Source organism: Cynocephalus volans, chromosome 14, assembly GCF_027409185.1.
Source record: "Cynocephalus volans isolate mCynVol1 chromosome 14, mCynVol1.pri, whole genome shotgun sequence".
Lineage (NCBI taxonomy): Eukaryota > Metazoa > Chordata > Mammalia > Dermoptera > Cynocephalidae > Cynocephalus > Cynocephalus volans.
The window spans coordinates 34,514,786-34,541,544 of NC_084473.1; the positions used below are offsets into that span (position 1 = coordinate 34,514,786).

General features: G+C 38.5%; 1 protein-coding gene across 5 annotated transcripts in view; it reads left to right on the forward strand.

The window, feature by feature from the left end:
* The window catches only part of CRIM1 (cysteine rich transmembrane BMP regulator 1), a 183,577-nt gene that overhangs the window by 107,140 nt on the left and 49,678 nt on the right, over window positions 1-26,759 (forward strand). For all 5 annotated transcript variants that reach the window (XM_063078184.1, XM_063078185.1, XM_063078186.1 and 2 more), the window contains 3 exons: window positions 2,925-3,107; window positions 5,517-5,714; window positions 24,972-25,100. In XM_063078184.1, the coding sequence (XP_062934254.1) occupies window positions 2,925-3,107; window positions 5,517-5,714; window positions 24,972-25,100 (510 nt within the window). The remainder of the gene's footprint in view (window positions 1-2,924; window positions 3,108-5,516; window positions 5,715-24,971; window positions 25,101-26,759) is intronic.

Genomic DNA, 26,759 nt, shown 5'->3' on the forward strand with positions numbered 1-26,759 from the left:
GAAATGAGACCAGGGCCAAGGTATTAGCCATGTCCTACTGAGACATTGAAGAAAAAAAGCAACAGAAGTGTATCTATTTGGGCTTTTTTTTTTCTCCCACTTTCACATTGGATGTGAAGTTCTACATTTTAGTCTCTTTTTTTTGCTAAAACTATATACCTATCACCATCTGCGAATCCGTGTAATTTGTCAGGCAGTAGAGTTTACTAATAGTCTGTATTTTAAGGCTCTTTTTCAGGAGTTCTGGAATATATTAAAAGAGTGAAGGGAAGAGTCCAGAACTTAGAAACATAAAATTTAATTGAGCAGACACAAAACACATACAAAAATCATTAAAATGATACTTTTATGCATCTCTGCATTGAGAAGAACAAACTACTTGGCAAATTATTTCTTCATAGTATTTTTCTTTTCCACATCCACTCACATCTTCCTCTGGTAGAGTTAGAGGCAATCTCCACACTGTTCTGAGATTCACATCTATTCCCCACAGGTGAAGAAATAATTGGTCATTGATCTTCAAAGACCATGGCTAGCCTTCTTAATCATGCACTTTTCTGCAGAGCCTCAATAAATTTCTCTCAACATCAGACATAGATTTTGTTGTGTTAGGTGATTTTTTACCCTAAAGGGTTGATTGTGTTTTCCGGGCTGGGTTTTTGGGGACTCTCCATCTTTCTAAATTTTCTGCCGTTGCTTTTTGTGCTGTAGCTAGTGAAACCTAACCACCCCAGTCCTCTCATTAATCCCATCCCCCCCACTTAAGCATCTGTACACCCTACCGTAAAAACAAGTCCACCTGGAGCAGCTTTATACATGACCACGGTCTTCCCTCCTCATGTCTTCAAATCTTGCACTAAGATTTGTGGCTTCACCTCAGTGGTAGATGTGGTTGATTAACTCAACTAAGTAATTAATATTGATTGGTTTATAAAGATTTTTTTTTTCAGTTTGAATGGATGTTCTCCGTTTTGTTAGAGTGCAGTATTTTGCCTCACTCCACGGCATGCAAGTTTGATTTATAAAAGCTCTTCATTTTCTGTACTTTTTGGAACTTGAGCTCTAGCAGCCCAGTTCTTTCCGATCCCAGCTCAGATTACTATGTAAGTTAAAAGTATATAGAAGAATTCTGAGCTATAATAAGATGATTCTTATATAACATTAATCATCAGTTGATTAATATAACATTAATTTTCTGAAAAAATAAATATTACATTCAACCAGCAGTAAAGAAAGAAGTCCAAACACATACACTTACTGCATGTGTGAACATAGACACATAGCAACTCTTAGTGCTCACGTGACTTTCGGCAAGCCCCCTAATCTCTTTAAATTTCATTTTCCTCATCAAAGAATGGATATTAATGCATGTAGTCTTCTCAGTGGGGTAGTTAAAAAATCAAATGAGAAAGTTATTGTCCTTTAGTACAATACAAATGTAAATATACTCAAAATTCAGTGAATGTTTCTGAAAGTGTTTCAGACACACAAGGTGACCCATTAAGAAATGATTTGGGAACAGACGGAAGAGCCCATGAAAGGTGGGAATAGCATTATCCAGCTTTCTTCACCTGATTGAACAGGGTGCATCAGCTCAGGAGAACTTTCTTCAGCTTGGGTGCTTTCTTTTAACATCTTTATGAGATATGTACCATGCAATTCAACAATTTAAGTTGTATGATTCAGTGGTTTTTAGTATATTCACAAAGTTGTGCAATCATTACCATAATCAATTTTAGAAGATTTCCATCAATCCCCCTCCCCCCGCCAAAAAGAAACTTCCTGAAGCCATTAGCACATATCTGTCAAATGCTTTTTCTGTGTCTATTGAGATGATCTTGTGGTTTTGGTCCTTTATTCTATTGACATGTCATATTACATTGATTTGGGGATGTTAAACCGATCTTGCATTCTTGGAATAAATCCCACTTGGTCATGGTATATAATCCTTTCTATTTGTTGCTGGATGTGGTCTGCATGTAATTTTTTTGAGGATTTTTATGTCTATATTTGTAAGAGATATTGACCCGTAGTTCTGTTTTCTTGTGATGTCTTTGTCTGGTGGGAGTTATTTTAAATCAACCAAAATTAAAGATAAGGAATGAATTTAGCGAGAGTGTTGCAAGGCGAAGAAAAATTTTGAAATCATTGATATCACGATGAGAGTTCTAAATATGGGCCTGTGAGTTCTTAGCAGAACATAACCTTGAAACACAATGGAAATAGGACTAGGTTTTAGTTGAAGGGGTACTGTTTTAGCTTCTGTTATTTGCTAAATGTGTGACTTTGAACAAATTACCTAGTATTGCCTCAAGTCTATACTCAGGATAATAGCATCTACATCAGACCTTTGTTATTGGGATTAAGTGAGGTAATGCATGTAGAAAGTGTTTTGTTAAAGGCCAAGCACTATTAAAACTGTAGATTACCAAGCCAGGTAGAGAGAAGAAAGACTTTAGGAAAGAACACTGAAGGAACAGAACATCACCACCTCCAAAAAGGCCTAAATAAACTTTTTGAGGCAGAACAAAACCTAATGTGGAGACAGGATCATTCTTTTGAGATGGAGAATAATAGAACAAAACAAATGTAATCTCTTTAAAGCACATACCAGATATGTGAGGTTCATGGTCATAACCATTTTACCTTCCTTTGGGGTGAGGGGAAGTCAGTGTAGATTTTGCCAAGGTGAATTTCGATTCCTTGGTGTAAACAGGATAACAATGTGTTCTGTTTGTTTTATTTTACTTTTATTTTGCTTTGCTTTATTGCTTCTACTACATAAAAGTTATGTCGAGTTTAGTAAACTTGCATCAAATTATAACCTCCTGCTATCAGACCAAATTTTCTACAGACTTTTTGAAAAATTTAAATGGACCCCACCGAAAAATGACTTTGAATATGCCTTGTTTAACTCCTTTCAGAAACAAAGCCAGCCTGTGTATTCAACAACGTGGAGTATTATGATGGAGACATGTTTCGAATGGACAACTGTCGATTCTGTCGATGCCAAGGGGGCGTTTCCATCTGCTTCACTGCCCAGTGTGGTGAGCTGAACTGTGAGAGGTACTACGTGCCTGAGGGGGAGTGCTGCCCAGTGTGTGAAGGTGAGAAAAGGTGCTAACTGAACGTGAATACGAGTATATGTGGTTCAGAGTTTCAATATCAACATCAGCCTAATTTAGTTTCATCCACAATTTATGACTGTGAGGTCTGTCTTTTAGAATGTGGATAATGCCAGGTGGAATATGTCAAAACACTTCCTCTGAGGGAAGCTATGCCCTGGAGGTAGACGATGGCCACCTGTTTCCACAGGTCAACATGAGATTTTCCAGGGTTGCCTTCTGTTCCTCCCCTGCAGTTCTAGGAGCTCCTTAGCAGGTCCTGGGGCAAAGCTTTGTCTTCAGCCTGACGTTGGAATTCACCACCTGCTCTCCTCGGATTGCTCAGCTAGGGTTAAGATGGCCCTCATCACTGACAATCTCAGTCAGCTCAGAGAGGAAGTAATCCTGCCTCCTTACCAATACCCGTGCCCCTCGAAGTGGGATCAGGGGCCTGCTGCTCTTTCTTTGAAAATACATGGAGTTGTGGTGTGGGGTGGCAGTGACACTGGCTCAAGGTCCAGCCAGGTCTTAAGGGTGGCCCTGGGTGTCAGATGTGACTCTCAGGACGTGCTTTCTCTATATTTCCCTCTTCTCTCCAAGAAATAATATTTCCATGTTTCTCCAGCAGGCTCTATCTTCCCATCTCTGATATTCATAAATAGTAAACATTTCAGAATGGCACCCCTGACTATCAGTCACTGCAACCCATGCATTTTAAGGATTGGTAAATTGAAGTTCAGAAAAGGAGTCACTGATCTGAGTTGACAGTGAAGGCAGGAACAATACTCCAGTGCCTGACTATGTCTGTGGTATTCTTCTGACTAGACGACACTGTTTCCCCCGAAAGAGAGGTCTCTGAGCCTTTCTGTCCTGACTGGGTCACAGATCTTCGGTTTGAAGTCACGTGCTAGTCTGGTGCCTGATCTCTGCACACAATCAGAGGATACAATGTCATGCCATGCTTTATACCTTTTTCTGTTTTCCTAAAATTCTTTCCTTCTAATGTTTGAGCTATATTTACCACATAATATTGAAGATCTGAAAATGTTTAAAGTATGAAAACTACATTTGTAACACTGAACAATTGTTCATAAGAATGAGTTCTTTCCTCTATTAGAAATTATTTTAGCCAAAACAGGAAAAAAGTAGTTCACTTTTTAAGTGTCATTGCAGATAAAAAAATAAAGTCACCAAACTTTTAATCTTCCCAATTGATTTGTTCTTTAGCTGCCCCCAGTTTGTAATAGTGTCTGAAACTATGTCACAGTTGGTGATGTAAAAACATAGATATAAACCTCTGTGTAATAATCATAATGAGTTGTCTGGGCATGGATCCGGTTATGTCTCACTTCCTGGAATTCAGATCCAGGCTCAGCATAGAAGTGAAAAATGTAGTATAATATTTTTTATAAAGGAATTTAGAAAGTCTTATCTAGCTCAGGTCTGTTGGCCGCTTTTATCCCTGGCAGACTGCCTTTCTAAAGCTGTGACTGCATTGTTTTAAATATTGACCTAACTTTCTTAAAATGCCCTATTACCTCCTTAGAATAAAAACAACCAAACTCTAAACCGTCTGGACTATCCTCCCAGCACAGTAATACTTGCTTGTTGAGGCCAGTTTTTATATATTTCTGAAAAAGGAAATTGAATAATTTATCTAGTTGCTCTCAATATAGAGATACTTGGGGATTTTGCATGCAGTGTTTATATCCTTGTCAGTAACCTCAGAAAACCCTTTTTTTACAGTAGCCTTGGCTACTTCTGTCCCCCAACCTTGGCTGCTGTCTAGCTGCCCAGCTAATGGAGAGAAAAATAGCCTAAGTTCTCAGCCTTCCTCCAAGGCACAAACAGTGACCCATGATATGTCTGAGCCACCCGGTCACAAACACCACCATAGCAGGGGCCTGCTCAACACCTCACTGTTGTCCACACGGACCTGGAGGTACAGTGAAACATGTTCAGTGAGTCCTGGAAGTAACAGTAACACTCTGAGTTAGATGGGGCCTTATTCTTTCGACTCAACACGTGGTGAAATTGAGGTGTGATAAGCATTTAAATAGACAACTCAGAAGACATTGTCAGAGCCTAAATGGATGCTGTTTTCTAATTACTAACCCACAGCTCTATCCACCAAGCTTTCCAACTTTGTGGAGTGATAACACCTGCACACTGGTTTTTAGGCCACAGCTCCTCTTCCCTGACTACAGTGTCAGACTAAGTACATATAAATTCAGCATGACAGCTGCTTTTGTAGGTACCCTGGAGACACCTCATACAACCCTGAGCTTCTGTTGATCACAGTTGGAATAGAACTGCTGATTACTATAACCTGGGAAACAGCATCTCTAGTTGCAGGCAGAGATACAATTTAGAATGTGCTCCATCTTACTCCAAACCTGTCTTTTCATTTAGATCCAGTGTATCCTTTTAATAATCCGGCTGGCTGCTATGCCAATGGCCAGATCCGCGCCCACGGAGACCGGTGGCGGGAAGATGACTGCACTTTCTGCCAGTGCATCAATGGAGAGCCCCACTGCGTTGCCACGGCCTGCGGACAGAGCTGCATGCACCCTGTGAAGGTGCCTGGGGAGTGCTGCCCCGTGTGCGAAGGTAAACCTCGTAGGTCCTAATGAGCCCCTGGCGAATGCCGTGTTGGAGAAACTTCTACCAGTACGTTCTTGTTTGTTTTTCATTTCCTCAGGCATAATGTCTGCTTCACGCTGTTACCAGTTGCAAACGAATTTATTAGACAGCCCAAACTCATCATTTGGGGGATATGTTGCAAATTTAAAATGAGAATAGTGTGTCTTTATTTCACCATTGCAAACCTACTAATCTGAATATTTTTCAGTCGAAGAATATATACATTTTAATTCAGTTCACTTCAAGCCTAATTAACATCCAAAGGTCAACACAACGAAATAAAATTGGGAATCAGACCTGTGACTCAAGCATAGCATGTCTGCTTGTGATGATTTTTTATAAGCTCAAGAGTCCTGGCAGCCAGAAGAAAAAACTGGAACCAACAAAGGCAGTTCCGTTCCCTTGTGCCCTCACTCTGAGCGTCCTTTCTACTCTTAGTGTCACCATGGCTGTGGTTCTGCAGCTCCTTTAGTGTTTTTACTTATATGTACATTTGCTGCCTCTCTTCCTGTTCAATGGAGAGAAACCTGAGGCATCCTGCACTAGTTTTCTGTCCCGATTCCTATTCCAGTCCATTTCCTCCATCCTGGGAAGATTCCTTACATACTGCTCATTTCAGTCTTAATCTTCTGTCCATGTCTGTTAATACAGATAAGAGGTTGAATATGTATAGTGACAGATCCAATCAAGAGTGTCTATCATGAAGAACATTTGCCTAGTAAAATGAACTAACATGGGTCAAAATTAAGCCAGGTTGAAGATGGATCTTTGTAGAATTTTTTAAAACAAATATTAAGAAACTGACAGGTCTTTCCAAAAAGTCAGTTAAGTAGACTAAGTCTTTTAAGTATCGAGAAGTCTTTGACTTCCACCTAAATTTTAATAAACTAAAACTTCAGAGTTTTCCCAACTAGCTTCATTAACCTCTGAAGGGTTAGACTTATTAAAGACCTTAAAAATCATATAAAAATTTGAGCTGGAGGACTCTAGTTCTATTGACATCACTAATTCCCTCGCCGTGACTCTACTCAGAGTACAGCTGCCACCCTCCAAGACTTTATAGCTTCCAGATGACCAATTTTGTGGAAATCTCCCACCCGCTCACACATATACTCCTCCCATCCCCTAAAGGCAGCATTTCATTGCTGAAAAAAGGAGTGTGTAGAAATATGTTTAATGGTTGTACAGTCGGCTTTATAGGAAAGGACGCCTTGCTGAAACAGATAAAGGTGGGAATATCTGTTTCTGAGAATCAGGGACAATCTGTTGTCAATTTGAAATATGTAAGTACAAATGTGTGGGTGATACCATGAGAAAAATTAAAAGCATAAATGCATAATATAGTAAACACTAGCCTTTTAACCTTACTGGTCTTGCATCGTAAATTCAAAATCAGACTTTAAAAACTTGTTAAGAAAATAGGGCCATTCCTACAAAAGTAAATGAAAGTAAGTCAGTCCCTGTTATGCTCATTTTTTGCATTTGTTGGCATATCCGTCCTGGTGTATAGAAAAGGAAAGCAGTTGGTGAGTAGAAATATGTATGTATATGAAACTGATTGATTTATTCTTACCTCATGTAGATGTTTGGATAGGGAGTGAATATTAGTTTGATCACTTAGCGTATGGTCTCTGCAACATCTGCATAGAGTTGTAATCCAATCTTCCGCTGTTTGAGAAGAGAGTTAAAGTTTCGGTGAGCCATTGATTCCAAAAAATTAATTAAGAATGTCCTGTAGTCTGGATATAGCAACAATCAGACAGCTTTAACTTCAAAGAACATGTTTAGGTTACCTTTTAAACCTGGAAAAGAGGAGTGTCCATATTGAGGTTGTATTGTGGGGTAACTGCTTTACATTTGCACCCAATTTCACCTACCACCCGTTCCCCCCACACACACCCCCCGCAACAATACTGTGCTGAAGGCCTTATTCCATTTTAGAGATGAAGAAATTAAAGTTTAGAGATAGTTGGATAATTTCCCCCACATTAGTTGCTATGATATGGCTGAGCTGGGATAAACTGAAGTCTGTCCCATTCAGCTGCATTTTTCTTTGTTTCCTCTGCTCCTAAGTGTTATGTCAGCTTACTCATGCCCCCATTTCCAGTTCTCATATTAAACTCTGCTTCTCTCTGGCTTTTGGCTCTGTGTTGGGGAGAGGGTGGAGTAGGGTGGCAGGGAAGGAAATCACTTGCAGTTTGAAAACTATTCTAGGTGTTTTGGCCCCCAATTTGAGGACCTCAGGGGAAGGATGCCTTTAGAAGCCTCCCTGAGTTTGCTTCTCAAGCCTCATGTCCATGCAGCCCCTCCACCTCCACAAAACTCCGCATCTTTGTCACTTCAGCCGTGCGATCCTGCTGGTCTCCTTCCCTCTATGTCTCCTTCATGCTCTGGCACTCACCTCTCTTCACTGAACCTTTCAGAGGATTCCATTTTCTAGTTCTCAGAAAACTAATTTATCTTGTGTTTCTTGTTTTTGTTTTTAACTTACTTGAGTAATGAGCTTCATGTAAGGTTGTGTTTCCTCTCCAGTAGTGCTTTCGTTTTAAGATGTAATAGGAAGACAGAAAAATTGTTTTGGTATGGGATCAAAAAACAATGCACAGCTTAAGATAATGATACCAGAAGATTATTTACTCGTAGTAATAGTAAACTTACAAAATAACACAGAGTGAATGGATCTTATTGTTTACTTTATAGGGTCCAAGGAAGTCCATGGAACCACTTGAAAATGTTTTTCTCAGCAGTCATTCCAGTAGCATACTTAAATATAATTTCAAGTGATTTTAGAATAGTGAAAGGATTGTATGAAATAAGAAAAAAACCAAAGGTGTTAATGTGTAATAAATAAGCAATCAGTCAGGATTATTTAGGCAAAAACAGAAACACTGTTATTTATGCAGTTTATACACATGATAAATTCCTCTGCACACAATTGCATAACAAGTATTGGTTCTTACCCTGTTAGCTAGTCTCAAGGTACCTAGCCAGAGTCTGAAATTAGATGAAAAGACCCCGCACAAAGATTATAGTTTTAGATTCTTTCTAAATAAATTGCTACATCACTAAATATGGTATGTTAGGACCTGTGGGGGGAAGAACCTTGTTGTGGCTGTTGTTTTTGAAGATACATACTTTCCAAGTGACAACATAGCATGCCTGGTTACTCCCGGAGGACTGTGGACTTGAGCCTGGGAGCCCGTAAAGACTGGGCTATTGCTTGACAGCTAACTTGATTCACAAGTACCTAAGTGCTTTTTAAATTGGCACTTAAGTACTCTCATGATGAAGTCTTAGCAAGTTATTGTCAACACCCAATTCAGGTGTACAGATAAGCCACTCCTGACTGTAAGTCTGTAACTGACTTGTATTCTCCTATTTTGCTTTGCAGGCTTTTCTCTACATCTCCTTTTGTTCATCAATCTCATTATTTTTATTTTCTGACCCTTGTAAAGAGCTAGAGTGGAAATGTGTGGAATAGCATATAAAGTTTGCAAGTTAAGTGCACACATGGAAGACATGGTCTTATCTCTTTAAAAACTAAAAACAAAAAAAGGAGAGGACAGCAGAATTAGGTCTTCATCTGCATCCAGTGCATTTGCATCATCTTACTTATAACACTTAAGGGCAGTAGCTAACATTTCTTGCACACTTTCTACATGCGAGGCCTGAGTGCTTTCAGGGGATCAGCTCATTTGATCCTCACAACTTCCTTCCAGTGTGGGTACTGCCATCCCAGTGTACAATCACAGAACCCAAGGTTTAGAGGTCATGTAACTTAACCAAGTCATACAGCTCATAAGTGACAGTGCAGCCTAGACTCTGGACCCTGCATGTATACCGCCTCTGAGACAGGGCACCGCACTCCTGAGGCTATGTCCCCCTGTAAACAAGGAGTTTACCGTATTCTTTTGAATCCCTAAAACAGATCTAACGTATAAGTAGATGCTCAGAAATTTGAATAAATAATGAGTGAGGACGGGAGGGAAGAAGGGAACGAATGGAGTAGGAGGTCCCAGCCAGATCCTTCCTGCAGATCTCTTTAGCTGAGTAAGTCAGCAGACCCTCTATCAGGGTTACCTTAATCGGAGCCTAAAAAGTTGACAGCCATTTGGACCCCTGATCAATCCGTTGAAGAAAGAAAACACATTTTGACAACAGAAATGGGAATGTTATGTGACTGTATTTGACATATGAGTTGGACCAGGTTGAGCCTTCACCCTTCTGATGACTGCTTGGCTCTCAGCTTCATCCCCAGGGCAGTCAGGGGGCCTTCCAAGACTGGGGTGGATTCTGTGGCTGATTCTCTCCCAGTTCAGTCTCTGAAGCCCAAAATCACAGTTTAAGTGGGGCTTCCCAAGACCTTGCAAGGCTAATGCTCACTGTCACATTTAATGTGCTTTCTTAAAGATATGCCTTGCGCGTGTATAGGCACTGCTGCATTGTTATTTCAGACTTACACAGGCAAGAATTTTTTTTAAAACCATAATTAGGTATTGAGAATAATTGCCAATTTTTTTACCCAATAATATCCAGTATAAATGCTGCCTAAGCTGATTCTTAATGTCAGAGGGACCCTGAGGACAGGATGCCATTTCCATTAAACATCTGTTTGATTTATAATTGAATGTAAGATAAGGTGTTGGGGAGGGAAATTTTGGCTGCAAGATATATATGACATGCCCATGATTACTCAATAAGAAAAATAAAAGAGACATGGACAGGTGGGTGGCCAACTTAGCTGTGACACCTGATGCAAGAGAGAAGAATTTCATCGTGACTTAGAAGTCTTGATGTCAGACCTAATCTGCTGCCTCATCTTGGGCTGCATCTGGACCCTGCCCAGGTGACCAGTGTGACCCGAGTGTTCTTCAGGCCTGGTTGTGTGCAGAGTCTCCTGCAGGGAGGTGTTAATGATTTTGATGACCCTGTGGGTTTTGGAGCCAGCAGCAGAGTATCACTTTTCAAGAACTGGGAACAACTTAGGTAATATTTTAAAAGGTAACATTCAAAATTATACTCAGGTTGCCAGTAAATAAAGTCCATGCTTGAAGTTGGGTGAATGGGTAGTTTTCTTTCTACTGTTTGTTTCTCTGAAATCAAAGCAAAATTCATTTTCTATCTCAGACAAGAAGTCAAAGAGTTATTTGTAGATTGTCAAAGCTGGATGATGGGTATATGAGGATACATCATATTATTTTACTTTAGTATTTTTAAAATTTTTTTCATAATAAAAAGTTATTTGCAGAGCTATTATCAGATACTGAGCTGAGTTTCAGGCAGGCCTAATAATTCTGCTCACCTGGACTTAATCAACTCTTGAAGTGGAGGAATAAGAGATTCACTGTGCGTGGATTCTTTCTAACTCTCTGGAGTTAGGATGGAGTGGTACTGACCAGAAAATCCACTATCTTCCTTCCCATCACTTGGCTTTCTTGGATCCCTAACTTGGGGAGGCCTAGTCCTACTTGGGCCCGTGTTGGAGATCGGGTATTAGGCATATCTTGACTTCTGTGGAGTTGGTAAGCCACTTCAACATGAGCTCCCCCAGTAGATTGCATGCTGTGTTCCTCTAAAGGAATAGAGGTCTGTGAGCTATCAAATAGACTGTCTTCCTGATGAGGAATCCTAATTTTATAGGAGCACTATATTCTTTGCCATGAGTGCTGATTTAGTTTGAATCAAACTGCCCCGCAAATGAGATTTCCACTGGGAAGCCAGAAAAGTCTGTACCAGGCACATATCTGGGTGGGAATTCCTTGAACCAAGAAAAAATGTTTCCAGCCCTGCCCATAATGCTTCCTTACTAAACAGTATCTCAAATGATTAAGCTACTGCTTCTGTGGCAAGGAGTCAAAAATAGTTTGGCTGACCCCTGAGAGGCAGCAAAGTCAAAGATGCCACGGGGTCACACGTTATTAACATTCTGGTACATAACAGGGATCAAAAACAGTTTATGGGTGGTATTGCTTCAGTGCCATATACTATGCTATTCTTAGTAAGCCAGGAATAATAAAATATTCGTAATATCGTAAAGACTGTTAGGCATGCTGTTTTATCTTTTAACTCTAAATGTCCTGGAAACTAGTTCCATAAATAGAAAGTAAAATATACTACAGTCTGTTTTTTGCTTGCCCATTAAAGGTCATATGTTGGGTAACAAATGGTAGCAAATGACCGTGTGTTAACCTAGGTCTTTAACCTAAGCATCAGAAATTTTTCAGTGATGAATTTAGCAGTATTTTAGTTTTTATCTGATCATTTAAAATATCTTTAGATATTTAAAACAGCATTAAAATGTAGATGAAATGGATGTAAAAGGCTTTCTTACCTGACCTTAAAATATCACTTTCATAATTTTATGATTTTCATAGCTATACAGAAATGTATTGTGTGCATTCCATATGAGTGGCTCTCTTTACTTGTTAGGTCCACCACTTACATTAATAGTTAAACAGGTGTGAAAATAAACATTGTGGAAGTAGAGTAGTAGAGAAGAAATGGCTGTTCTTGCTTATAGCTAGAAGTTCTGCTGCTCATTCTCCAAGCCTAATATGACTTTGTTTGTACCAGCAGTGCCTTGCACTTTGTACTTGATTTTTGATAAGACTGCCCTGCTGACAAAGGTTTTACAAATAAAAATGTAGATCAGCCTTAAACTCTTAATTTACTGGGTGATCAAACTGATCAATGCCTTAGATATTCAGAATTTTTCAGAGCTGATTCTGAAACACATGATTAGAAAATCCTCTTCTGAGTTTACAGAGTTCAGCAGTCCCAGCTGTTAAGTATTTCCCTGTTGAAGTGGCACGCAAGGGGGTAGGTTATTCTTTATTTCCCCTGCTGTCTACTTCCCATACCTAAAAGGGCATTGCTGCTGGGAGTCTCGTAATTTTCCTACTAAGATAATAATTGCATCTAATAGATCAGACATGGGCCTGCTAATTTTCATCTAATCAACAGAGGCAGGAAAACATAGTCTGGAATGCTAACTATGTGAGTGAAAAATATTTAGTCATTCTTGAAATGATAGGAATGTTTTTCCAACAAGCTTAAATAAACACAATCTCTTTTGAGACTGTGTTAAACTTTTTTTGGATAAGAGACAACTCTTAGGCAACCAAACAGAAGTTAATGAAGGTTATTAAGAAACATGCCCTTCAGAAAAGTCTTGCAGACATTGGGAAAAAAAAAAAAAAGATTTCATCTTCTTTATGGTAAAACCATTGATAAGTAGCAGAGTTGGTTTCCTTGGTTTCCTTTTAATTTTTGTCAACCCAATAGAATTTAACATTTTAACTAGTAACCAGTCACATCGTCCAGCTTTCAAAAGATATTCTGCTTTACCTGACTGGCTTATTAGACCATGTTATTTTAAAATCCTCATCTTCATCTGCTTCCACTGTTTACCTCAGTTCTAAGGAATGGATTGGTCTCAACATGCCTGTATTTAAAGCACCTGGTGGCATTTTCATATAAGCATTTTTGTTTATTCCCACCAGTACAAGGTCTGACTATATAATGAAATTATTTTTAAATATACCAAGATTTACATATTCAAGTGAAGTGTTTTTCCTTTCAAAATAGTTGTATGGAAAAACTGTATACTTGTTCCAGGAATGCAGTTATTCAGAATATTTTTGGTACTATTCTTTTGAAACTGACTTTAGAGCTTGCAGCACATCCTTTTGAATATCCTTAGCTTTGTAAACCCCTGACTTTGAAGGTTTGTTAGACTCTAAGAAATAGCCAAAGTCATTCATGTCTAAGTCTGGTAAAAAGGGTGGGTGATTTAGCTGGCTAAAACTGTTTTTGCTTCAGAGGAAACAAAAAATGACAGTAAAATAAAGGCACTTTGTCTTCTACGACATGGTAATTTGCTCTGAAAGAAACTCAGAAGGGAAGTTTCAAATAGAATTTTAACATGAGCAGCATTTTGGCACAAGCATATAGCTTCCTAAAGTGGGTACTTTTATCAGTAACACTTATTTGTAAATATAACTCCTGGTGTGTTTATTTTTTAAAAAATCAATTCATCTACTGCATAGTGTTTTTATGCGTTTAAGGACTAGAAGCTTATATTGAAATGGCCATAGATTACATTACAATATTTTTGTGAAATTGCAGGTGTTTCAAACACATTTTCAAATAAATTAGACTAAACTAATTTGCCTATAGAAATAACTCCTTTAAAATAGGTGGCGATTCCAGTATAATTTATTTTTAATGTTTTAGTTCTGTAATTCCACTTCCGATTATACCATTTTAAACTTTCACAGTATATAGTCTTAAATGTATCTTTTGAGAACAAAATGGTTTCACATTGTTTAATACATGAGGGTTAGCATTGGAGATAGTGAACAAACCCAGTGAATCCTTGTTAAAGGCCCTGTTAGAACTATTTTCTGTGCCATGTCTATCTGATGATTGAAGATAAAATGTCACATAAGTGTATAAAGTGTCTGCTGCAATATTATTGTAAAATTATAGGACAGACGGAAGAAATGTAAATGTCCAACAATGAACGTCCCTTGCCTGTGTGTGGATCTCCTGATCATAGGTGACAAGGAGCATCATACCCAGTTTCACCCTCTCTGTTTGAGACTCTCCAAAAGCTCCCTGCATCTGGCCCCAGTGTGCAGATTGGGAAATCTGTTACCAGGAGCTCAGCAGTGCCAGATCTTTGTCCAGGCATCATACCATCAGTTTGATCTAAATTTGATATGGGATAAGCAATACTGAATATTTAGCATGTTTTTAAAACTTTTTTAGAAAACATAAGGGGACGGAATGCATTCCATTTTACTCTTTTGAGTTTGATTTCATTGTTAGCAGTTAGATGAAATTTTTATTTACCGTTTATATCGGTAAGACTACCTGTTTACACATCCAGTGGATTTTACTTTCATCTCAGAGATTAGCTGGATTTATCAGGTTTGTTTGAAACAGATCCCAGTTCAAGTATCCAGAGCATTTGAGACCACAGAATGTAATGCTAGCTGCCAATCGAAAATAAGATTCAGTTCAAGTCTCCAGCTCCTGTGTTGCAGCACCAACACTGTAGTAAAACATGACTAAGAATCCCCCCAAAAAATCTAAGTCCGACAGGTACTTGGTCCTTGTGGACTTGAAAGTCATGTAGCATTGTAGGTTTGTTTCTCACATGGGCTGCCAGAGCAAACTGAGGGCTGAATTTGTAAGCTGCCTCCCCAACCAGCGCCAGACCCCACAGTGTGCATTCTGTGAGCTGCCTCTTCCCTGGCTACAGCTTGTTCCTTCATACTTCATATTTACCTGGTCCCCATTTCCTCGCTTTAAAAAAGTATTCTTTCATGATGGAATTCGAGGCAGGCTTGGATCTCTTTTGGAATCAAAGGAGGTATATTTATATGCTTGTTTATGTATTCAGTGCTGCCATTTATTTGCCTGGTGCTGTGGTCACACCATCCTTAGTTTGGCTCTCAGGAAGACAGGAGATCGTGTTCTTTTTCACCTTAATTGGACAGCTATTGCTTTCCATATCAGCTCACTTTTAAAACAATTTAGGGAGTCTGTATTTTGTTAGTGAAGCTAAAATATGTTCAGAGATAATACACTGTCAGCTTGGGATGGCCTCAGGCCTTGGATATTGTGAGGGATCAGCAAGCTCATATGTTTTCAAAACCATGAATCTATCATCTTTTCTGGGAACCAAGTTTTAGAAAGATTCCATGAAGATTTTATGCCAGATGAACTTAATACATGTCCCACATTCCTGTGACAGAGATACTGCGAACATTATCATTGAGTGAATCGCCCCTGATATTATTGTTAAGAAAGTTCTAGTTGAACTTTCTCTTATTGACATAAATTTGAGATCCAAAAAGTGAGATTTCCTGATCAAAGACAGCTTTTAAAGATGGCTCTTCTGCATCTTCTTTCAGCTTGAGAATGGCAGAACTCCTGGCAAAGACACCAAAAGAGTATAAATGATAGTTTGATGAGGTTGCCCTTGTCCCCAAAGATCCAGCAAGGCCCCCATCATGAGAGAGGAAGAACAGGGTCAGCCAGGCACACAGAATCATTGTTTCAACTCATGTTGGATAAGCTGGTTTACTAAAAGATTTCTGCTCTCTTGGAGACACCATAGACATAGACAAAATGTGAAACAATGATATCAGACTGCTACTCAGCAAATGTGAAAGGCGCCAGTGGCTGGTCACTAACATGCTCCAAAGCTTACCAGACCATATGAAAAGGCATCACAGACCCACCCACATCCCACATGCTTTTCATGTTATCAGTGGAGATGTAAAATGATGCTTAAGTTGCAATGCACAGCGTTCAGAATGCCAAATTGATTGGCATACCACTTGACAGCTGAGCATCGGGGGTCTGTGAAAAGACTCATAATTCATTAATTAGCCATTATCTGAGACTGGTTCTAGGTCTGAGCAGTCAGGATCTTCATTACAAGTAATGTCCATGTAACCCTTGGAGTTTATAGAGTAGTCTCCTCTTTACAATCTTGCTTGAGCTCTACAGGAATGTTGTGAGGTAGGAATAATGAGTATTCTAATTTTATAGAAGCCCAGAGAGGTTCATCATCACATGTTAGAAAATGAGAGAGCAGGGTCTCCAGCTAGGTTTTCTGACTCCAAATCCATGACCTTGGCATTGCTTCTCTTTAGACCCCCATCGTGAGAAGAGAGAGGATGAGGAAAATAAAATGGTGAATATGGAAATGCTTGATCATTGTGGCTCACTTTCAAAAGCCATTCCTGGTGCTGGCTCCGTGCTTATTGTTGAGACCCAGCTGCTGTTATTCTGACCTTGTGACCTAGCCTTTGATCCCAGATTCTTTTCCTGAGCCTCTGCCTAGACTTGTGACCTTGCCTTGCTGTTTGACCTCTGGGAAAGCTGAATGTGTTTTCTGCTTCCACTTGTCTGTTCCTGCTTCCTCCTCCCACCTAGTGATATCGCTTAACCTGAGAGCCCTCACTTGCTGTCCCCAGCTCTTGACTTCTGCACAGCCTTGTTCACATCCAGCTATACTCCAGGCCCTGGGCCCTCACCACTGGCACTCAGGTCCCCACTAAGTGAAATAAATGGACTACTCAGCCCCCACCATGTGCCAGGCAGTGGGAACCATTGCCGACACTTGGCATTCTGGTCAGGACTCTCCCTTTTCTCCCTCCTATTCTTGCCAGTCTTTGCTTAATCACAGTAAATTTGCTGAGCATTTGGCAAAAGTGCCCATACTTCATCCAGTACAAGATGAGTTTCTGAGTTGAATGAGTGCCCAGCTATTTTCAGGACCAATTTAATAACATTTTTTCATTTGGCACCATCAAGGAATGGGTTAGCCCCAAAAGTGAATTCTCCAGGTAATTGAACTTTGGAGTGTCAGATTTTACGTTAAGAATTTTGATGTGGTCTTCTACAAAGCTGTGTGTACTTTTGTGCCTTCTTAAGCCAAAGGTATTGATTATAATTTAACCCATTTCAGGAAACTGAGTGTCATCACTGAGTGTCTCATTTCGAGCTGCTTGGATATGGGAGATTTTTCATTCAGTTTTCACTATTATAAGCATGTTATCTTCACAACAGCCTTCAGATCTAGCTTGCTGCTTCAGTGGGGCTCATGTATCGAGTACCTAACTATGATCAAGGGACTGTCACAGAAGTGAGAACATTTAGGGAACTTACTGTCCAGTCCTCTCAAAGTTAGGGAATTAGAAATTCAGCCTTTTAGGGAAGATATTGAGTGGAGGTCCTCCTTTGTCAAACAAGTGCCCTGACTTTAGGTGCTTAGATGTCTGTTTTAGTCCTTGTTCATTCATTAAGCAATGCTGTAGGCTGAGTACTGTGCTAGATGCCAAACAGTGAACGAAGCCTTGTCCCTGTGTGAGGACCCTTCCTTCCTGGTTCTCAGCCATTTCCCAGAGCACTGAGTTGAGATGACCAGAACTCTGACCATGTGATCCCCACCCCCCACCCAGTTGAATAGAGCTGTTAAAATGTGCGCACACACACACCCACGTATGAATATGGCACATTATTTCCAGTTAAAGGCTACCAAGATACATTTCCTATGAACATGAACAATAAAAGGAATACAAGAATAAAATGTAAGAAGAGCATAAAAGGGAGAGGTTATTCTTGGAATCCAGTGATAATTTTGAGAGCTGTCTCAAGCTGAATTCCTGGGAAAAAAGTTATCCCACTCTGTATAAAAAAATTTTTTTAATTTGACTTTTATATTTTAATAATAATCTCATAATCATACTATCTTTTCTTATCAAATATGAGATTAGTAAAGGAAGAAAAATATGTCCAACAGCCAAGATTCCTTGGAAAAAGCATACAGTGTTAATAAATAGGTCTAAACTAAATATGTGGTTGCGTCTCTATCTAACCACAAAATAATACAAATCTTGGGAACATTTTCAGACCATTCATTTTAAAATAAAATGAACTGCTCAGAGATAAGTACTTCAGAAATTACAAGGACATAGGTGTTGTTATGAGAAATATATACAAAGCAAAAAAGGATAACTAAATGTGTAGTATCTAAAAGAATTTGAAAACTCTAACTGTGGGAGATTTTTTTCCATGACTTAATGAGACTTTCTTAAGTACACATTCATACTCCGTGGAAATTCCCACTTCCAGATTAGGGAATTTTTGTATCCTCTTTTTTTTTTTTTTTTTCTTGATGTCTACATTAATAGAGTTTTCCCTCTATCTTCATTTAGGAAAATTTCATCTTCACTATACTTCTCTTCCCAGGGTGCAGTTATGTTGACAGGTTGGTGATTTATTTGAATGGTGCTCTAACTACTTAAAAGTCACATTTGAAAAGCAACCGTGGTAATAGAATGACATATGAAGATACAGTAAAACAGATAAGTGGTGACCTTTGGTTCTATCTTGGCCAGCCTTATCTCCAGTTTTATGGCCCTGGGCAGGCTACCATTAACTGGTGGGGCTGTAGGAGGCCTCTGATATATTTAGCCATTGAACTGGCAAATAAAGTGAGTGAAGCTTTGGAATTTTCCCATTGGATATTCACGTGGCTTAATCAAGTCCAGCTAAAAAAAAAAAAACTTGAGAGTGCCTGAATTAAATCTGAAAAGAGAACTTAATTGTTCATTTTGTCTTCTACAGTCAAATAAGCAGGCTTGGGAATTTACAGAGAAGAGCAATGTAAGATATACAAAGCACTATTAAAGCCCAAAAGGAGAGGTAATAAGAGACAGATAGGCATTAGCTTCATTTATCTTATTACTCCTATTTGAAATTTTTTTCACTTATAAGGGAAATGTAAGAATGGACCTGCCTTTCAGAAGTTCTTTTTCTAGAAAGTTGCCTATCATGCAGTTATTCCAGAAAGACTTTTCTTGGTGTGTGGGTGTGTGTATGAGCAGGAGTCCGGGGTGCTGGTAGACAGCTCCCACCACAGCCAGGCCCTCCAGACCTCACTAGAGCATGGCACGTGAGGCAGCATTCCTTGAAACAATGGAAACCTGGAGCCAGAGTTAATTACCCTCCTGATAGAGGCAGCGCTGCAGACAGACCCAAGAGGGAAGGCTCTGTGTGCCTTCCACTGTGGTACAGTTCCAGAATCACTCACCCGTACTCAAGAGCTACTAGTTATTGGTTGTTAGCCTTCCCAGGGTCGCTAATCAGAAAGAGTACTTCACACATTTCTCAATGGAGATAATTAGTATTATTTACGAGAAATAATCAGCTATAGTAATCAAGGTAATGAGAAGAACCTCGTATGCATTCATTCAAAACCAGAAGTTCCGTGGAGTAATACAGGTTAGGCACCAAGTTAAAAGCATCTATTAACATTTTCATTTAAGCTACATATACCTAAAATATAAATACCAGTGATTATATCCATTGTTTTAGAAGCAAATTAACATAATTATACACATTTTTAAATAACTGAGGGTCAAAATATGTTCTTTTCTGTTCTGTTGTTCTCCCAAAGTCATTGAACTATCTAATGTGATAATAGGACTAATAAAAAACTTTAAACCAGCATCTTAAAAGGTTGAATTTGAGTTTTGAGTTTTTACTTCCCTTGCTGCTTTTCTTGGATAATTTTCATAAAATAACAAAAAGCAAGAAGTAGAGCACTTAGATTTATTAAACACATTTATGACACCTGAATAATCAAATATATGGTATTTTATTGTCTGTTGCTGTGGTCTTAGAGTTAGGATCATGATTTTCTTTTTAACTTGATATTCTTGACCAAATTAATTATGATCATTATGCCTTAATTTCTCCATTGAGTAAATGAAATTGCTCCTAGGAAATATATGACCATCGATATAAAATACTGGTGGTGTTCTTCAGAAATTTAGTATCTAAGGCTCTCTAATTCTTGAAAAATATCAACATTTTCCTGGAAATACTTTTATTAATAGGACATTTGTTGAGCATCCTAGGATATGAAAGAAATATACTAAATTTTAAATAAATGTAAAATACAGGACTAATATGTGCTTATGTTGTTGCACGCTATGTTGTTGCATGTTATAAGAGATTTCCCTACAGAATTTTGCCTTCTAAGACTTGGGATAAGAACTGGTGGCTGAACATCTGCATTCCTGACACAATCCCAAGGGTTCTTGTAAAAATTGCTCTTCTGGACAGTGTAAGGTGCTTGGAAAGTCTATAAAAACCATTCAAGAAAACAACAGGTCAAGTAGAGTAGTGGTTCCCACTCAAAGGCAGAGTAGGAAACAACAAACTGGATATAGACATAACAAACACCCATTTTTGTTCTTTATTGCTTCTAGGCTCAGAAACTATTTCTAGAATTCTTCTCCACAAAGAAGCTGTTCCAGGGTTCCCTTTAGAAATAGTTGTAGCCAAAGACAATGAATTCCTGCTGTTTCAAGCCTTCTTCCTTTGGAGGACATTAAGGTATTTCTTTAATTCCTCAGCTGATTCAATACAAGATGAGATGGAATTTCAGGGTGATCCTGTAAGCAGTACTTTATTGAATTTCCCCTTGCCAAAACCCTGCCTTTGTGCAAGCATTTCCTCTTTCTCCTAAACAAGGAGGTGCAGGACCATCTCTTGCCTCTGAAAGAGGCCTACTAATACATCTCCACCCAACTGACTTAGAGAGGGACAGTTTTCTCTACTCAAAGCCACAGGTGTCATGTACAGTGATTCATCGGTGCCTCCAGGAGTCTTAGCAGGACCTCTGTTCAACCAAACTCTGTTCCCCAAACCCACCAAGGACAGGGGATTGCCATCATCCTTCTAGAAAGGCGTGCACTCTCTGACACATAATTTCAGTGCCATACTCCATGTAACACAGGAGCACAGAAGTGTAGGGTTTAATTGAGAATCTTTTGGTCTTCAGGCCAAGACCCATCAGATATTTTCCATATTCAGAGCACTGTTGCATAGACAAGAGAAAAGTGTGGGTAATACCAAATCCCGATAAATACATTTCGGGATGCTCTAACTTTTAGACAAGCAGAGTGCACATTTCATATATTTCACTAACACTTTCTCAAGATTATTTGGGTAAGAAATAATTATACTGTGATACCGTGATTCTAGATTGTTTAAAATCACCTCTTCTCCCTCCAAAGACTTCCTTGGATTAAAAACTACGTTCAGAATCTAACCAACTCTTGGTTGTTATTTAAGGACTGTAAATGTGCTGTTGACTCAAAATGCTTTAATTCAGGATGATGTCAAGTATGTCTCACTTTGGAGTTCATTACTTGGAACAATAAATTGAATTTCAGTGGTCTCACAGTATCACTTTCTCAAAAAGTTTCCCTGACATTAGTAATAGGACTAGTTCTGAGATTACATATTAGTACATTGGACTAAAAGCAAACTCTCATATTTGTTTAGTGATAATATCAGATTTTTTGCTAGGTCATTTATAGTTGCTAGTTTCATTTCTGGTGTAGTGTTGTTCTTACAGAAATTTAACTACTACGGATATGGTCTTACATGGTAGGAAACCGAGCGCTAAAATGTTGGGAGGATGATGAAAGACAATAGAATGTAATGTGTGACTTCAGATGAAATGTTAGGAGACAACTAGATGCCTGCAAATGTGTGTACTACAAATCAAAAGCTACTCCAGTGACATAAGATAACAACAGTAAGGACCCAAGAGACATGTGTCACCACCTCGCAAAAGGATTTTGTATCTGAATAGGAAAACAATACTTGTTAAATGTAAAAAAAAATGAGATGCCAAGTATAAAAATGTCTTTTTAAAAAAATTTAGACTTCTATCTATATTTAATATATCACAGTGAATATTGTTGGGTTCAGCCTAATCTATCGAGGGGAAATTGAATAGTTCCAGAGTAAATTGACAATTTTTATGAATAAATGATTTTGCTGAGTTTTTCTGTTTTGATATTTAATATTGAGGGTGTCAGAATTCGAAATGTATATACTTCCCAACTTCTTCTTTGTAATATAAGTCATAAATAAATGGGGATATATTAATTTTAGAGACACAAAATAATTTTTTGCTTCTTGCATGATACCATATGAAATGAGGCCTACCAATTATCCAGTAGGACTTGTTTTATATAAAATATTTAACATGCACGTTGGAGGACCAACACATACTGAATAGCCTTCTGTGCATTTTTTAAATTTGTTCAGCTGAACAAAAGCTGTTAACGCTGAATGCTGTAGGGGAACATACTGAACGTATTGCATCTCCTGGAGAAATGTGTGCTAGGTACACGTTTGTGACTATACACTTATCTGATGAAGCCATTCGGATAAAACATGGGACTGCCCAAGTCAGTGTTAAGGTTCTGATGCTCAAACAAGCCGGTTCACTTTTTTCTTTTACTTTCTAGCCATACATCACACCCTAATCCCACACATTAATCATAATATGTACCAAAAACTAGCGCATACTTCACTACTGAGGAAAAATATTTAGAGGTGGAAGATCATCTTTGTAAAAGTTGGACAGTGCATTCTCTTAAATCCCTAAAATTCACTGGAAGTAAAATTTCCTGCTACCCTATGATTATTATGCATTTTTCAGTGTCAGGTTAATCTTCCCAAATATATATTTTTCTATAATATATCTCCTGAAGGCAAAATTTCTCATAAACTTCACATCTTAAATGTCAGTGAAGAGTACAAGGTTTTGGTCTGTGTAGATGTGCTCAAGACATTTCTCTATCCATGAGCCATTCACTGAAGCAGTGCATGTAGAGTTCATCCCTAAGCCATGGTCTGCTAACTTGGTAGAACGTAGAACTCCTTCCTCACTGAGATAACCTGAAGTGTGGTTTACTTAAATGATACAGGTCTTCTGTTCTATCTGTCTTATATTTGTGGTTCGAATAATTTTGACAAAACATTGGCAGTCTCGTGAGTGAAGGCTGCAATAGAATCATTATTTTGGGTGGCTAGTAAGAGTAGTGCTAAAAGAAAAACTAATAGGTTTGAAAACTAAAGATGTTTACAGTAAATCATAAGAGAATGTAGGAAAGTAGCAATACTGTATCTAATTTAATGTCTTAAAACTTGCCTAAACTTTTTACTACTTTTTGATGTTTACAGTTATTTGTCGGAAAGAATACTTTAGTCACTGAAGAAAATTAGAAATTTTATAGCCGTGAAAAGTTTATTTAAAAATTTCTGGAAGATGTTTTTCAAACCTTAGGTTGTAATAAAAATAGAGAATGTGCTATACCCACTTCATAATTACTTTTGCTGGGAAAATGCTAATCAAAGCATCTCTTTAATAAGTTGTCGCCATCTACTACCTGTGAAGAGTTGAATCACAGTCCCCTTTTAGCAGATGGATAAAAGTTTAGAACTCTTGATCTTAGCAGTGACAGCTAAAACACTTATTTTGGTCTCTCTTCCATGGTAACAAGAGATGAAACTCGAGAAGACAGTGTGGACTAATGGATAGAGTGGTGGACAGGAGGTCAGGAACCTCTGTTCTGTTCTATTCCCAGCCTGCTACTGGGTTGCTATGTAAACTTAGATAAAACAATTACCCTCTCTGTACCTCATATTTTCCATCTGTGAAAACAGAGGTAGAGAAATTCTGTACTTAGCTCCTTCACAAAGATATTGTGAGAAACAGCTCACTTTGAAGAAGTTCATAGTATCTTTTGGTTGAAAAGATGCCACATAAACATGTCAATGTCTCTGTTCCCTTTGGCAATACTCTTCCCACAACCTGTCATTGTAGAAACTGTCCTTTATCAATGTACTGCAAAACAGGTGCCATTACAGCAGGCTTTGTACTACACAGAAGCTGAGAGTGTGACTCTGGAACCAGACGGCCTGGGTTTGAATCTTAGGTCCACCACTGACTAATGCTGTGACTGTGGGGAAGTCAGTGCACTAGATTTCCTCATCTGGAAAGTGGGGATAAGCACCCACCTCATTGGAGGGTGGCGAAGCTGAAAATCATTTTGGAACAGCACTATGAACATTGCATAAACACATAATACGCTTTATGTAAGTGTGTGTGGTTACTGTCGTCACCCAGAGCAGCTCTTCATGATTAACGTGGCAGGGAAGGCAGCGCCTCCCCTCTGGTCTGGGTTTCTCCTGGGCCCCTCTTCCCAGCGTGGCTGCTCCCTCTTCCTCCTGGACTCTGCCACTCCCACAAGCCTCTGGACCCTGAGGATAAGCTCCTAGTCACTGTTATCCATCATGTCATCTATCATAAGTGAGGGAGTGTCACATAAAAGAAATCCAGGTGTTTTTAACTAGTCCCAAAAACTGATTTATTAAAATTGGAGAAAAAACTGCTAACAGATTTCAGCAGTGTTGCAAAATGGGGAGTGACATCACTGACAGTTGGCAGCTGTGTCCTGATTGTCATGAAAAATAAACTCGGAAAATGTCAGGAAGAAATAGAAGAATAGTTAACCATTTAAATGGAGTTCATTTTAACCTCTCTTGTGTGCTTTCTGTAGTGGTGACCTTCAGAAGAGGACTGCCTTGAGGGTACAGAAAAATGTGTAAATTGCTCAAACGTAAAGGAGTAGATCATTCACATTTTCAAAAATCCAAATAAAAATATTTGTTTCAGGGGTTAAAGACATTATGAGAATATAAAAGTGTAGGATTTGATGAAAATTATTGATTGGATTTTTGTAACTTATGGTAGTGTGGGATTTCAAAGATTGAATAGCATCTGAGAGTAATCATATGCTTCATTGATTGTTTTTTTCTTTTTATTATTAGAACCAACCTATATCACAATTGATCCACCTGCATGTGGGGAGTTATCAAACTGCACTCTGACGGAAAAGGACTGCATTTATGGTTTCAAACTTGATCACACTGGTTGTCGAACTTGTCAGTGCAAAAACAGTGAGTAGATAGAGACTGTATTTTTTTTCTGAGGCCTAATATGATATTGTCAAAGCGTATTATATGATTAAATATCTTTTTCACTCCTGTTCATGACATTCCCTTGACAACCTGAAAGAGGAAAATAAAAGTTGTATTTAACACAAACAAGTACACGATCATTTAGGGAAAAAGAACTGCTCCTTTATTCTGGTTTCCATCTTCATTTTATTATATTCAGATACTCCTTTATGTCCAGTTGCATTGGAGGTGCAGCATTGAGCAGCTTTAGCCCAGTGGGCTCTCACTATAGCACCTTTGCTGGGGTCATCCAGTGACAAGAAGATCACCCACACATAGGGTGTCACATTCCACATAGAGCAGCCGCAATCTTAGAATATGCTTCACTTTGTTGACCCTAGTTCTTCCTCCATGTAGATTCCAATCATGTCTCCAGGTCATGACCTGTAAAACTAAATAGAGTATATTGCATTTCATCCAGGAAAAGAAAATGCTCTACATGTTTAAAACTATTTTGAATTTCCCTAATTCTACCAGAATAACCATACTCAGTCCCCTTGGCCATTCCTCAGGTGACATGGTTTCTAGAATTTTCTTTGGTTTTTCTGTCTTCTGACACATAATGTGTCGTCCTTACATAAAGTTTTGCCCAGAAGCAAGGTTTCGTCCGATTAGAGCAGTGCTAGAATGTGGCCTAACTCTACGTTAGCTCTTTGTATTGCACGCAGTTGGCTGATACAGAATATCCCTTGTCCAAAATGTTTGGGACCAGAAGTGTTTTGGATTTCAGATTTGCTCAAATTTTGAAATATTTGCAGAAATACATACTGGTTGAGCATTCCTAATCCGAAATCTGAAATGCTCCAGTGAGCATTTCCTTTGAGTGTATGTCAGCACTCAAAAAGTTTTGGATTTTGGAACATTTTAGATACTCAAACTGCATTGAGTTTATAAGCAGCTAGAATCACTAGGTGTTTTTTTACATCAGATGCTATTAGATGGTTCTCATCTGTTGTGTATTTGAACATTTGGGTTTTTTTAATGATATGAATACAGGGCCAAACTTAACAAAGGTAAACTATTATCCTGATAGTTTTAAACCATTTTCCAACTAATTGAGCTTTTTTTTTTTTTTTTTGAGTCTTGATAATGTGATCTTATGCTTTATCTATGCCTCCTAGTTTATATTAAATAAGCATAACTTTCATGTCCTCATCTAAATCATTGAACTGAATTTAATTGTAAAGAACAATTTACAAGGACAGAGCTCTGTAGTACTAAAAACTTTCTTGCAAGATGACATTGAACAGAGTCCTCACTCCTTGAATGGAGTTACTCAGCTAACAACACGTCAGCTCCATTTCCACAAGGAAGTCTTGAAACACTTGGCCTGTATCTTGTCGAAAATCAAAATGTATTATATTTGCAGTATTCCTGCGCTGGAACCCCTATGTTAAAAATAGTAAAGTGAAGTTAGTGGAGCATGCATGGCTTGTTCTTCCTGAACCTATGCTGGCTCCTGGTGGTCAGTACTTTCTTTTCTAAATGTCACAAATCATATGTTCAACTATTCTTTCTGAAGAATTTTCAGTTGTGAATGTCAAGCTTAGTTTTCTGTAGTTTTTAGAATCCTTTGTCCTTTTTGAATTGACATTTGGC